This window comes from Orbicella franksi, chromosome 4 (genome assembly GCF_964199315.1).
Source record: "Orbicella franksi chromosome 4, jaOrbFran1.1, whole genome shotgun sequence".
Classification (NCBI taxonomy): Eukaryota; Metazoa; Cnidaria; class Anthozoa; order Scleractinia; family Merulinidae; genus Orbicella; species Orbicella franksi.
This window is the reverse complement of record NC_138148.1, coordinates 18,722,763-18,736,957: the sequence shown is the minus strand read 5'-3', so window position 1 is coordinate 18,736,957 and position 14,195 is coordinate 18,722,763. Positions and strand designations below refer to the sequence as shown.

The 14,195-nt window shown below is 43.2% G+C and overlaps 2 protein-coding genes across 6 annotated transcripts in view; one reads left to right on the top strand and one right to left on the bottom strand.

The window, feature by feature from the left end:
- Window positions 1-14,195, bottom strand: part of LOC145484697 (uncharacterized) — a 63,161-nt gene that overhangs the window by 35,230 nt on the left and 13,736 nt on the right. For all 5 annotated transcript variants that reach the window (XR_014049059.1, XM_081463308.1, XM_081463307.1 and 2 more), the window contains exons 5-10: window positions 13,391-13,569; window positions 4,736-5,029; window positions 2,329-2,625; window positions 1,525-1,711; window positions 1,149-1,348; window positions 403-702 (exon numbers count right to left, since the gene is read on the bottom strand). Coding sequence is in view for 4 of the 5 variants with exons in the window: in XM_081463307.1 (XP_081319433.1) it covers window positions 403-702; window positions 1,149-1,348; window positions 1,525-1,711; window positions 2,329-2,625; window positions 4,736-5,029; window positions 13,391-13,569 (1,457 nt within the window). In the remaining variant the exon portion in view is untranslated. The remainder of the gene's footprint in view (window positions 1-402; window positions 703-1,148; window positions 1,349-1,524; window positions 1,712-2,328; window positions 2,626-4,735; window positions 5,030-13,390; window positions 13,570-14,195) is intronic.
- On the top strand, window positions 5,220-12,020 carry LOC145484489 (uncharacterized). The gene is made up of 2 exons (XM_081463102.1): window positions 5,220-5,344; window positions 5,591-12,020. Exon 2 carries the CDS (start codon window positions 5,940-5,942, stop codon window positions 12,018-12,020), a length of 6,081 nt encoding a protein of 2,026 aa, XP_081319228.1. The 5' UTR covers window positions 5,220-5,344; window positions 5,591-5,939.

Genomic DNA, 14,195 nt, shown 5'->3' with positions numbered 1-14,195 from the left:
TGGGCTACGCAGAAATAAGGGAGCAAGCTTGTATAACATGAGTGTTACCTGGCTCAACATAATTATTGCATTGCAGCTGCATGTGCTATTCATATCTTCCTTGCTAAAATTTATCACCATAATAGTTAAGGAAGCGCTCTCTTCCCTGACCAGGGTAGAAGAGTCAGTGTAGACTAAAAATGTTCTCATTTTCTAAATCTCGCTAAGCCATGGCACAGCAATTTTTCTATGCCTTCTTGCGGTCACCTGTTTCCTATCTTAAGAGGGCTGACACCCATTATTGCATATTTCCATCAATACGAAATATTGTAGAGTCAATGGGCTAATTTTTAGCTTGTAAAAGTAGGTTTATACAAAGATAATAACTCCCTTAACTTTGAATTGTTGCCACACGGTGCTTACCTCCTTCACCAGTCGTAATATTTGTTATTTCAGTGGAATAAGTGACATTTTCGACGCCTCCTGTGAACGCAAGTACCTGGAATTTGTACATTCGGTGTGGCTTTAACAGCCTGTGTACAAAATAGTATCGATCGTACAAAGAACTGACTTTGAACAGAACAGATAAATTTGTGTTTTCCTCGGTGAACATAACCATAAAGTGACTAATGGATACATTGAGAGGAAAATCTGTCCACTCCACAGACACTGACGATGACGTACTGTTGTGAACTGATAGATGCCATGATGATAGTTCAGTATCTGTCAAAAAAGAACAGGCAATAACTTTATGAATAAGATGTTTGAAATGTGAAGCGAACCAGATCAATTATTGCGAGAAAAAATATCTATCTGAGAATCACAAATTAACACTCCATGATCTGCACAGCCATGGTGATGACCTTCTCAAAGTGTGATGACGATTATGACGACGGTGATGATGATGATGATGATGATGATGATGATGATGATGATGATATCATTTTAGGGCTTGTAACTTTTTGTTTTAGATAATTTGAGTTGCAATGAGCATTTGAACATATCCATACGGAATTTCTGGACGACAAATTCTTCATTATTATTGTTGTGTTATAGCTTTGTACTCCCTCTGTAATTCTGCTAACAAACTCGTTGTTCCCTCACCACGTATAGAATCTAGTGCTACTCTTTACCTATAGAATAGATAGATTGATTGATATGTTTAATACCTATCAAGGGTTCGTCAAGTCCAAGATACGAGACTGAAAAGCCATTTGAATAGCTGTAGGTGTCCGTATATTGAAGTGCTAACTCTGATTGGTTGCCGTGAACAACAAGAGAAAACGGTTCTCGGTAATAACCGCATAATAAGGTGTCATTATTGTGCTGGGCGTCTTCTCCAGTCGCCACGCGAAGCCAATTTTTTGATCTGGGTGGAAGAAAAAAGTTATCACGGTTACACCCTATAGACTGAGCGTGAGGAGAGGTGAGTTTCGACTCCTGCGCTAATATTATTGCTCTTTCAGTAGCTAGTATTCATAGCTCTTCATACCATGCCCAGGCATTTGTTGTTTACTTTGATAGTTATAATAAAAAAACTCTCACCTGCAATAAGGGCCATCGCCTTTTATATCAAAGGAATTAAAATCTATCCATATCGCTTTGACAGCGCTCCCGCCAAGTTGCGGCTCAATTGTCCAGCGGCAGTAATATAATCCGTGAAAGGAACACGGGTAATTAGGGCTGTACAGTGTACCGTTTCTCGCAGTCAACGTACGTTGCGGTTCGCAAGCTGAAAAAAATAATCAACGTTGCAGCGTCTATTTTATCAGTTGGACACACCGTTATCCAAGAGCAAGTGATTTTAACAGGCCATTTTCGGGTTGACTTTTACTTTTGTGTAAAAACGAATCTTAATGCGAAGGCATTCATATGAAAACTTGTTCCGCCAACTGAAGAGGTTTATTTTCATGTAAATCAAACTTATTTTCATATGAAAGGTTTCGCACGCGGATCCGTTTTGAAACAGAGGCACAAGGTATTAAACTCGGAAAAGGCCTATTAGTCTGAGCCCTAAAAAATTTTCATTATTGTAAGCCCCTGCACTTCCTCTCCTGAGGACAATTGTAGTTTAAGGTATCAGTATCCCCCAAACGACCAACCTGTTTTTACACCGAGTTTTACGGTCGGATTGAGTATCAAGGTTTTCGAATGCATGCGCATGATGAGAGGGGGAGGACAAAACGAAAACTGATACTTATACTTAGATAACTGTGCCTCGCATTTGGTTTCCCATTTCTTGGGCTGGCGCTCTAAAGGGAATTCATGCGTTCAAGCATAAAACTTTCTTTTCTGACGTCCGGTGCAGTTAAACTAAGCAAATCACGATGCTTACATTTGGCCACTTACTTGTGAAAACGTATTGCCAGTCATATGGTCCAACTCCTTTAGAGGTAAACCCAGCGACCCCTACGTTGTACTTTGTTCCTGGCAGGAGCCCAGTTAAAATGTAACTTCTGGTTGATGCACTGACGTTGACCTGATCGGATACTTTTGGGATTGCATAGCAAGAAGTTTCGTACAAAATGTTATAGCCAAGAAGTTTGCCATTGTGATATTCTTGGGAAATTGGATGTATTGAGATGTTGATGCTGTCGACTCCAAGATATTTGTTGTTAACAGACAGGTAAGGACTTCTACTGGGTACTACGATGAAGAGAGAGAGAAAGAAACCACAACAACGTATATAAAATAAAAAAATCATCTTTTAACGGAAGTGGCAGCGAAAAGGGCATTTTAATATTTTCGGCGGCTTTTCGAAAACAAAATTTAATGCTAATTAACAATTAGATTATGAGCTGATTTTCTATGGGGCTATAGTTGATGAGGCCGACGGCCGAAAAAACTATCACCTCATAGAGCGAATAATCTAATTGTTTTAGTAGAATTCTTACTAAAGTTTACATCAAATAACGGTTTCCAATTATTTCTCCACGTATTATTAAACTTTGTGCCTTAAAAATGTCGCTCGGATTGAATTGTCATTTAAAATTGAAGTTGTGTACGCGCGCGCATCATTTTTTTTTTTCACTAATTTCAACCTTTTTTAGAGTCAAGAAACCGTAAATGTCCTTCGTTTAGTCTTCTCAGGAATTTAATTATCCCGTTGCATCAAAATTTTCCTCCAAAACTTTGGAAAAACGAAAAAAACCTCGCCATTGCCTAGACGACCTCCAGCCACTGCACACTAATGGCTGATAGTATACGATTAGCTCAGCCAATCAGATTGCAGCATTTGCATTAGTATACTAGTAGAATTCTACTAATTTTAATTAGTAGAATTCTACTAGTATACTAATGCAAATGCTGCAATCTGATTGGCTGAGCTAATCGTATACTATCAGCCATTAGAGTGCAGTGGCTGTCGGTCGCCCACAAAATGCGACATTTTTATCGAAGTTTTGGAAGAAAGTTTAGGTGTAAATGGATAATTAAATTCCTGATAAGACTAAAAGAAGAACATTAGCGGTTTCTTGACTTTAAAAACTTGAAATTATTGAAAAAACGGTTGCGCACGCGTAAACAACTTCAAATTTACCAAGGACAATTCAATGCGTGCGATCTTGTTAAAGCGTAAAGTTCAATAATGCGTAGAAAAATAATTAAAAACCGTTATTTGCGTTTATCTCACTTAGAATTCTACTGAAACAATTTGGTTATTCGCTCTTGTTTTTCTCGAGCTCATAATCTAATTGTTAATTTGCATTATAACCTGGTACGGGTGTAAAATGCTATGTGCGAGTCTGGATTCCTTGCAACCAGCTCATAAAGACCTAAGGAATTAACTTCTCTGCAAATTATCATCTGTAATCAGATTCATTATCCCTCACGTTGGGTAATTATATAATACTGACAAATAGCATAATTGAGGTGGGAGACGTTTGACAAAAGATTCATTGTCCGGACAATAACAGTTTTTTGCTTCCTCTTGGTGAATGTTTAACCTGAATTAGCGATGCATGGCGAGGGCATTCTTATGATGGTTGGAACAAATTAGCATTTACTGGCACCCAACAAGCGAATTAACTCGATCTCCCATGTGGTTTTCGGATTCGTCAGCTCACAAGCAGAAGAAGTCAGTCTATGTTCACTTTGCCTGCACCTTTCACCCTTATCCTCGTCACAGGCTTTTGCTTATGAGATAGTGGACTTTTTGCCCTCTTCTCTACTGGGTAGGAATTTCTGTAATTTGGAATGGATGGAAATTGTTTTTCAAGCTGCTGTGTGGCTAGCCACATAGTCAGAGTTTATCCAATCAGAAGCTTGTTTGTATTTCGTCGATCACCTTTCCCAGCAAACAAAGCAAGCCCAAGTAATAGTGCTCATTGCTGTGAAACTGCTCTTGTAGAGAGACAGCATGACTGAACACAACAATTCATTGGGTACATTTGTTTGCACCACGTGTTTCATCTTTAAGCAATAGAGCACTTTTCCCGTGTTTACATAGCCTCATCTAAACACGAGGAACGTTGGGAGAATTCGAGACAGTTATGTAAACCTTCGACTACGTCTCGGGTTTGCATAACTTTCAAGACTTCTCCGAGCACCCCCCACCCCTCCCCAGCCCCGTGTTTAGATGACGCTATCTAAACACAGAAAAAGTGCTCTATTGCTTTTATGAAATAATTCTCAAAAATATACGCGAATTTAAAACGTCACAACCGTTTTTACATACTCTCATGTAAACACACTTATCTACCAAGGAGAGCGCGCGTAACAGCTCAGTTATTTTATAAGCTTTACTTTTAACACTCACCACCTTCCTCGGTAAAAATCAATGCTTCTGAACTCCTGTGTGGTTGTCCTAGTACATCCACGACAGCAGCGAAGAGACGATACTCAGTGCCACCTTCAAGTCCGCCTATCGTTATGGACGTGACGTTTGGAAAAACAATGTCCCCTACTATCTCTTTACCATCAGTAGTTTCCACTATTGCAACATAAGCCCGCACCTGGTTTCCAAGAACATCGGTCAGATTTGGCCATTGAAAGGTAATACTCGATTGTGAAACATTTAGGACGGTGACATTCCATCCATCCACCTGTGGTGCTGTAAATGATGTTAAAAAGTCATTTTAACGCATTAACATTTTAACATCTATATAGCTGGTCAAGTGCAGTGGAACTGATTGTTTGAAGCAAACTAATAAACAGCAATAGTAATAGTTTTGGTAGCCGCTGCGAAAACTTTGCACGGATTTAAAGATCTTGGATGCTCGGCGAGCTCTTTGTCATTTCGAACTATAACTGTAAGATCCAAGTGTAACATTTTTTCTATTATTCGTTCTTGCGTAATTTGTTTTTCCTTTGCGTACGCAAATTAGTTTATACTTCTTTTCGTCCTTTTGTTTAGTCTTTTTTTTGCGTCAATTTAGGTGTTTATTCCTTTCTGTCAGTTTTCGCGCCCTCGTTAGCGTTTCTTTGCTGTTTCATCTTCATTAGCGCCTTTCTAAGTTTCTATAGTTTTATTTTCCGCATCTTCTAGCGTATTTTCCATATCATAGCTTTGCAGTACAGTTTTGGGGCAGTTCATTTTGGTCCGCGCTTAGCGCAGTTCTATTTAGCTTTCGTGCTAGTCTCTTCGCGTCATTCGCAGTCCGTTTCACAACAGTTTTCTCTGGCCGAAACAATGTAAGTGTAATTCACAGTCCTCGTTTTGCAGTTTTGTTATTTCTTTATTCGAATTTAGCTCAGTCGCAACTTGTAACTTTTGCTCCTTTACTGTTTTAGTTTCAACCCACGCTGTTTGTATCCACGCTGTTTGTATCCACGCTGTTTGTATCCACGCTGTTTGTATCCACGCTGTTTGTATCCACGCTATTTGCATCTACGCCGCTCGTATGCACACTCTTTGTACCACGCCGTTTTGATTTGTGGAGTTGTTTATTAAAGGCCAAGAGAGTTTTTTACGCTTATTGCAGTTTCATCGTTGAAAATTGTTGGTGACATGTCGTTTCGTCATGAGCTTTAGCCGCAAGCAGCTTACAGATCCCGCCGCCCGGCGAGTTGGAACACGCGTGCGACAACCAAACCGTTCGCTGGATTTTGAGGCGTCTAACCTGGAAACACTTCGTTTAAAGAAAAATTCAAGGTCTGGTCACCTATCTACCGTAACAGCCATTTCCAATGAAATTTCTGGCTTGCTTACTGATGATCATAATCTTCAGGAGGTTAAGGAGAAGCTTCCTTACTTGGACAACGCTTTTGAAAGATTCAAAGAGGCCCATCGCGACTACGTCGGAGAAATTCTGGATGAGAACGCCATTATTGAGGGTCAACGCTATCTTGAAGACAAAGAGAGAAAGGTTCGTGTGTTCCGTCAGGAGATCGTCGGCTGGATAATTAATATTGAACACAAGCTATTAGCTGAATCGTTTCAAGTAGATTCGGCGGTGAATCCCGAGGATTCAATTAGTTGTGCTGGCACACCAATTCCTTCAGGTGCTTCCAAGGTTTCAAAACATTCAAGTCGAGCAAGTTCACGTGGTAGCCGTGCTTCATCAGTTGCAGCCGCGAGAGCCAAAGAAGCCGCAAGAATTGCCGAGTTAAAAGCCGAAATTTCTATGCTCGAAAAGCGCCAAACACTCGAAGAGAAAAAGTTTCGTTTGCAGCAGGAAGAATTACGCCTTAACCTCGAAGCCGAAATGGTCAAGACAACAGCTAAGGAGAGGGTCTACGCAGCAATGACCTCCCCTTCTCTACCGGATGTGAAGCCTTTAAAATTGGAGACAGAGCTCCAGGATCAGGATCCCCCTCGTACCAGCCCCCGCGCGAAAAGGTCCTTTCCAGGCGAGGTGCACCACCCAGGCCAGGGAGTGTCCATGGATTCTGTTCCTTACGGCCAGTTTGATTATCAAGCGTGTACAGTCGGCGAGGATCTGAGAAAGGAAACGATTGGTTTGCAGCGGCAACAGACTGCTCTTCAGTTTCAGCAGAATAGAATAATGGAATTGCTAGCGCATAATCAGAATAGAAACAAACTTCCGCAGCCCCGTGTTCCTGTGTTTGACGGAAACCCTATTGAATACCGCACCTTCGTTCGCGCTTTTGAAAATTTGGTTGAATCCAGAACATTTAGCAGTACTGATAGACTCTATTACCTCGAGCAGTTCACCGCAGGGGACGTTAAGGAACTTGTGAGATCCTGTCATCATTTACCAGCGGAAGAAGGTTACGATGAGGCTCGTAGGGTTTTGAGAAGGAAGTATGGTGACGATTATCGCATAGCATCCGCTTACGAGATGAAGGCCCTCGATTGGCCGAGCATAAAGGCAGAAGATGGTGTGGCTTTGAATCGTTTTTCAGTCTTTCTCGCAAGTTGCAAGAACGCATTGGCAGGTAGCCAGTACATTTCTAAGTTTGATCAACCAGGAAACATTCAAAAGTTGGTGCTCAAGATTCCTTACAGCATGAGAGAAAGATGGCGTCGCTTAGCTGATGACATCATGAACAGACAGTTAAGGCCAGTACAGTTCAGTGACTTCGTTGCCTTTGTTGATCGCGAAGTAAGAATACTAACCAACCCAGTCTTTGGCAAGATATCCGATACCGTAAGATCGGCGCCTGGTCAGCGGTCCTCTGGTGGCAAGACATCCAATCCCAAGAACCTCAGCCTCTTAGCACATGTAGGCGATAGTGAAGGTCCTACCAGTGAGACGGTTCCGCAGGGTGTAAAGGAGCCAAGTCAACGCGCCGATGGAGAGCAGGGACCTCAGACTCGCAAGGTTCAGCTATCTGGAATCGATCAGGGTCCCTCACAAGGGAAAAATCGGTGTCTCTATTGTAGCAGAAACCACGCCCTTGAGGATTGTCAGTCATTGCGGTGGAAACCCTACCAAGAGAGAATTCAATTCCTATTGTCCAAAAAGCTGTGCTTTGGATGTTTATCCACCGAACATGTCGCAAAGTTTTGCCCGCAGAGGAAAAATTGCAAGATTTCGAACTGTAAAGGACGGCATCCTACTGTTTTACATACTAGCCCTCGTGAGAGACCAGCTGTCGGCGTTGGAGTGGGTACGGAGGACGTAATCAGCACTCAAGTTTGTAGTCACATGGTAAAAACGGGCACCAGTGCTAACAGTGAGACTTCGGGAGAGGGTCGTAGGACAGGCATGGCCGTAATACCAGTTAGAGTGAGAGCGAAAGATAGTGATAAGAGCGTCATCACCTACGCCTTCTTGGATAACGGTAGCAACTCCAGTTTCTGTACTGAATCGCTCATGAAGCAGCTCGGGATTAATGGTCAGCAAGTTAAGATATCCTTGTCTACTCTTGAGAAGAAAAATAGCATCACCAACAGCTTCCTGGTTCGCGACCTTCTTGTATCCGATTTGGATGAGAACGAGTGGATTAGCCTCCCGACCCTTTACACCAGGCCGGAGATTCCTGTGTCCAGCAGTGACATTCCAACTCGGGACGACGTTGATCAGTGGCCCCACTTGCAAGGAGTTTTTCTACCTCGTCTCGACGCTGAGGTTGGCCTTTTGATTGCTAGTGACGTTCCCAAGGCTCTCGATCCACTTGATATCAAACACAGTCAAGACGGTGGTCCTTATGCTTCAAGAACGCGAATTGGCTGGGCGGTAAATGGTCCCATACGCCGTCGTCACCATAGTTCACGGTCATCCACTTTTGTTGCTAAAGTCGATCACCGGCTCCAACAGATGATAGAAGACTTCTACAATCGCGATTTTACTGATCCCACCGTTGATAGCAAGACAGAGATGTCTCAAGACGAGCGTAGATTTATGCAAATCGCCGAACAGACGGTGGAATTGAGAAATGGGCACTATCAAATCTCTTTACCGTTTAAGGATCGCCAAACGCCTGTACCCAGCAACAAGGCTCAGGCCTGGCAGCGCGCCATTTGGTTGAAGAAAAGGCTGGAACGAGACCCGAAGTTGTACCAAGATTATAAGGCCTTTATGGAAGACATTCTCTCCAAAGGATATGCACGCAAAGTGTCCCCTGATCAGAAGAGCCCCGCGAAGGGCACCGCCTGGTACATACCGCACCATGGTGTTTACCACCCTCGCAAGCCAGGAAAGATCCGCGTCGTGTTTGACTGTTCGGCCAAATTTATGGGAAAGTCTCTCAATGACATGCTGTACAAGGGCCCGGACCTAACCAGTTCGCTTGTAGGAGTCCTGTTGAGGTTTCGTGAAGAGAGAGTGGCCGTTATGGCGGACATAGAGTCCATGTTCCACCAAGTGAGAGTTCCCGATCCTGACAGTTCCTTTCTGCGTTTTCTTTGGTGGGAGGATGGCAACATGGCGCACGAATTACAAGAATATCAGATGGTAGTTCACTTGTTTGGAGCCATTTCATCACCGGCTTGCGCAAATCTCGCACTCCGCAAGACAGCAGAAGATAATCGTCACAGCTTCCCTCCTGACGTCATCAACACAGTTAAAAGAAACTTTTATGTTGGTGATTGTTTGAAGTCCCTCCCTGGCGAGCAGAAAGCCGTTGAGCATGTTGGCAGTTTATGCACTTTACTATCACGTGGTGGTTTCAAGCTAACCAAATGGGTCAGCAATAGCCGTGATGTTCTGCAAGCCGTCCCTGAGAAGGAGCGCGCAAAGGTCATCAAGGACATGGACATAAGGAAGGACGAGTTGTCTGTTCAGCGAGCCCTAGAAGTTCAATGGTGTGTAGAATCCGACTCGTTCCGCTTCAGAGTCAACATTAGCTCCCGTCCACCAACGCGTAGGGGTATCTTGTCTCTAGCGAGTGCTATTTTCGATCCGTTGGGATTCCTGGCACCGTTCGTTCTGACCGCAAAAGAAATCCTTCAAGATCTTTGTCGCATTAAGCTAGGATGGGATGACGAGATCCCGACTGAGTACGCTGCACGTTGGGAAAATTGGCTAGCAGATGTTCCAAAGCTCTCGGAGTTTGTTGTGAGTCGCTGTTTAAAGCCAGAGGATTTTGGTCCCGTTAAATCCAGTCAGCTGCATCACTTCTCTGATGCCTCAGAAGCTGCTTATGGTTCAGTGACTTACCTTCGACTGGTCAGCCATGAGGACCGAGTTCATTGTTCCTTCCTGTTTGGAAAATCACGCGTTGCTCCTTTGAAAGCTATCTCCGTTCCTCGTTTAGAGCTCTCGGCCGCAACCGTTTCTGTGCGACAAGACAAGATGCTCAAGGAAGAGCTGGAGATGCCTCCTAATTGCGAATCCGTGTTTTGGTCAGACAGCATGTCAGTGCTTCGTTATGTGAAGAACGAAAGTACGCGTTTCCACACGTTTGTTGCGAATCGGGTTGCCGTACTACGAGAGGGCTCAAATCCAGATCAGTGGCGCTATGTGGAAGGTGTAGCGAATCCCGGAGATTGCGCTTCAAGAGCGTTGACTGCCAATGCATTGTTGAGCTGGCAAAGATGGTTACTGGGGCCGGAGTTTCTGTGGAAGTCAGAAGAAGATTGGCCTAGGAACCCCTCATCGCTTGGATGTCTTCAAGACGGAGACCCGGAAGTGAAGATTGTTTATAAGGTTTGTCACGCCTCTGTTTCCGAGTCGGAGCATCCTTTGGTTGAGTACTTTCAACGCGCGTCTTCCTGGCACCGATTGAAGAAGTCAGTTGCGTGGTTTTTACGGTACCGTGGAAACTTGGAAAGGTTAAGTAAACGCGGAAAATCGACAGAGCCGATCCATTCAACTCCCATCCTTTCTTTACCACCAATTACCGTTACAGAGTTGGAAATCGCGGAGCTAGAAATCCTCAGGAACGTCCAGCAGTTTAATTTTCCGGATGAGCTTGAGCTGTTTAGCAAGTCTGAAAACGGTACGCAAGTCAAGAAAAGCAGCAGCCTTCGAAGTCTGGATCCAATCTTAGTGAACGGCGTCTTACGTGTCGGTGGGAGGTTAAGTTTAGCGTCCACTGCATTTGAGGCCAAACATCAGATTATTTTGCCCAAGAAGGATCACGTGACCAACCTTGTAGTAGAATATTACCACCAGATCTCCGGTCACTCTGGAAGAGAGTACGTTATCAGTCTTGCGCGCGAGAAGTTTTGGATCGTAAACGCAAGTTCTGTTGTCAGGAAAGTTCTTTCGAAATGTTTTAGTTGCCGGCGGCGTCAAGGCCCATTCTGTGAGCAGAAAATGGCTGACCTTCCCGTGGATCGTGTTACCCCAGGTCAGCCACCTTTTACATCTGTCGGCATTGATTGTTTTGGTCCTCTTCAGGTACGCCGTGGGCGAAGTCTTGTGAAGAGATATGGGGTCATTTTCACGTGTCTTTCTATCCGCGCAGTGCACATTGAAGTGGCGCACAGTTTGGAAACTGATTCTTTCCTGATGGCGCTCAGAAGGTTTATAGCAAGAAGGGGCCAGGTAAAGGAGATCAGATCCGATAATGGTACCAATTTCACCGGCGGAGAGAGGGAGCTCAGGGAATCCATCAACGCATGGAATCACAACAAGATTCACGAAGCTCTACTTCAGAAGGGTATCAAGTGGAACTTCAACCCCCCCTATGGCTCTCATTATGGAGGTGTTTGGGAGCGCTGCATTCGAACAACGCGCAAGGTCCTTCGAGCTTTGCTTCAAACTCAAACTGTTGACGACGAAGGTTTAGTCACCCTCCTATGCGAAGTGGAAAGCATTATTAATGGACGTCCAATCACCACAGTTTCAGGTGACCCTAATGATCCGGAGCCCCTTACACCAAACCATTTGCTTCTTTTACGCTCGGAGCCTCAGATGCCCCCTGGGTTATTCCAAAAGGAAGACTCCTTCTCTCGACGCAGATGGAAACAAGTGCAATATCTCGCAGATATCTTTTGGAAGAGATGGTCTAAGGAGTACTTGCCTCTGCTCCAAAGAAGGCAGAAATGGACGACGATTCGCAAGAACCTGGCCGTTGGGGACATTGTTCTAGTGAGCGCGGAAAATTCCCCTCGCAATTCATGGCCCCTTGGTAGAGTGGTAGAAGTCTTCGCCGACAAGAAAGGTTTGGTGCGCCGTACCAGGGTGAAAGTAAAAGGAGCAGTTTTGGAGAGGCCAATTGACAAGCTTTGCTTGCTGATAGAAGCTTGAACTTTCCCTTTGGAGTTATTTTCTGTGCAATTTTCTGAGTTCAGGAGAAGAGAACATTAAGAACTCTTAGAAAGACACTTAGATCTTTAATTGTGTAATTTAAGTGCCTCGCGTGTGCTCCTCACTTATGGGGCCGGTATGTAAGATCCAAGTGTAACATTTTTTCTATTATTCGTTCTTGCGTAATTTGTTTTTCCTTTGCGTACGCAAATTAGTTTATACTTCTTTTCGTCCTTTTGTTTAGTCTTTTTTTTTGCGTCAATTTAGGTGTTTATTCCTTTCTGTCAGTTTTCGCGCCCTCGTTAGCGTTTCTTTGCTGTTTCATCTTCATTAGCGCCTTTCTAAGTTTCTATAGTTTTATTTTCCGCATGTTCTAGCGTATTTTCCATATCATAGCTTTGCAGTACAGTTTTGGGGCAGTTCATTTTGGTCCGCGCTTAGCGCAGTTCTATTTAGCTTTCGTGCTAGTCTCTTCGCGTCATTCGCAGTCCGTTTCACAACAGTTTTCTCTGGCCGAAACAATGTAAGTGTAATTCACAGTCCTCGTTTTGCAGTTTTGTTATTTCTTTATTCGAATTTAGCTCAGTCGCAACTTGTAACTTTTGCTCCTTTACTGTTTTAGTTTCAACCCACGCTGTTTGTATCCGCGCTGTTTGTATCCACGCTGTTTGTATCCACGCTGTTTGTATCCACGCTATTTGCATCTACGCCGCTCGTATGCACACTCTTTGTACCACGCCGTTTTGATTTGTGGAGTTGTTTATTAAAGGCCAAGAGAGTTTTTTACGCTTATTGCAGTTTCAATAACCTTGATCTACCCGGTTTGTCTCCCTATCCACATCGCTATGTGACTCGCTATTATCTTAACTGTCCGACATTTGCAAATACCTCCTTGAAAAAACTGATTCAATTGCTTTAACAGAAATGTCTTTTTACTAACTTATGAAAGTTGTCAACCACGTTACTAATTAAACACAAGCAGCTTGACCAAATAAAATCACATTCCGCTTGTAAAACTATGCACATGCATAGATTTATTACTAAGGCAAATGGGCATAGGTAGTTAAAGAGAAAATTATAAATGTTATGGTCTTGGAGTTGTGAGTTGATGATCATCCGAGAATAGCAAAGTCAAACAATGGATCTTTTCGGCGATACGGCGGCCATTTTGAATTCTATTCTTTCAAATAGCTATAATGGGACGCCCAGGGGGTAAATTAGTATGCCTTATTTGCCACCTAAGCATCCTATAATAGTTATTTGAAGCAATAGAATTCAAAATGGCCGCGTATCGCTAAAAAGGTCCATTCATGAACAGTTCCTGGAGACATATATAATAGCATCTACAGGAGTAATTTGCTATTCCTTACCTTTGTCAATACTGCCGTTAAGGATGGCATATCGGGCAGTAAAGGTATTATACTTGTCCATCGCTCTAACTTCGACAGAAGCATTCAGGGTTGAAATACTGAGAAACGCCCCTTCATCTGGGCCACAGTATCTGTCCAAAAGCCTCTTACCATAGCCATCCTTAACGTATATACTAAAACTGAAAAAAAGGGTACAATTAACTGAAATGGATATTGAACGAATTTCATCTGATTACGTTAAAGGATTTCGCCTATTTAATAGCATTTTAAGTTCAAAGACTGGGCGAGTAGGGCTTGTATTGAGTTCATGTCAATCGTCTTAAATTGGCATTTAGTTGGTAGATTTGTTGCAATTGTACATCTGGCTTTCTGGCTCAGCTCTTTTAAGGGAGCTGTTAACATGTGTCCATCCGCACAAGGCTGTCAACATTAGTTAGACTCTACCACAAATGTCAACAAATTTGCCTACACCAAATTCTGAATTTCATAAAAAGCACCTGCAAACCAGTAAACTCGACCATTTACCAACTGAAAAATGTCCATCGCATACGAAATTAGACCCCTTCTGCATCCTCTCGGTGAAACAGTGTAACTTAATCGATGTTTTCCTTACTTCAATAGAAGACAGGTCTGCCAGTTTTGACTCTCCTTGGCATAAAATAGTGGCCTGCTTCGAATGCTTTCGCAGTTTGTAAGGATAAATAAGAATAACCGTTTTCACTTGTAACATGGAATTGATGATATAGGTATTTTTGCGAAATAAGTACAATTTCGTCTAGTGCGAAAGGGGCCTAGTTGGGCTTTC

Coding starts and splice junctions, on each gene's coding strand:
- LOC145484489 (XM_081463102.1), top strand. CDS start 5,940: ATGAGCTTTAGCCGCAAGCAGCTTACAGATCCCGCCGCCCGGCGAGTT.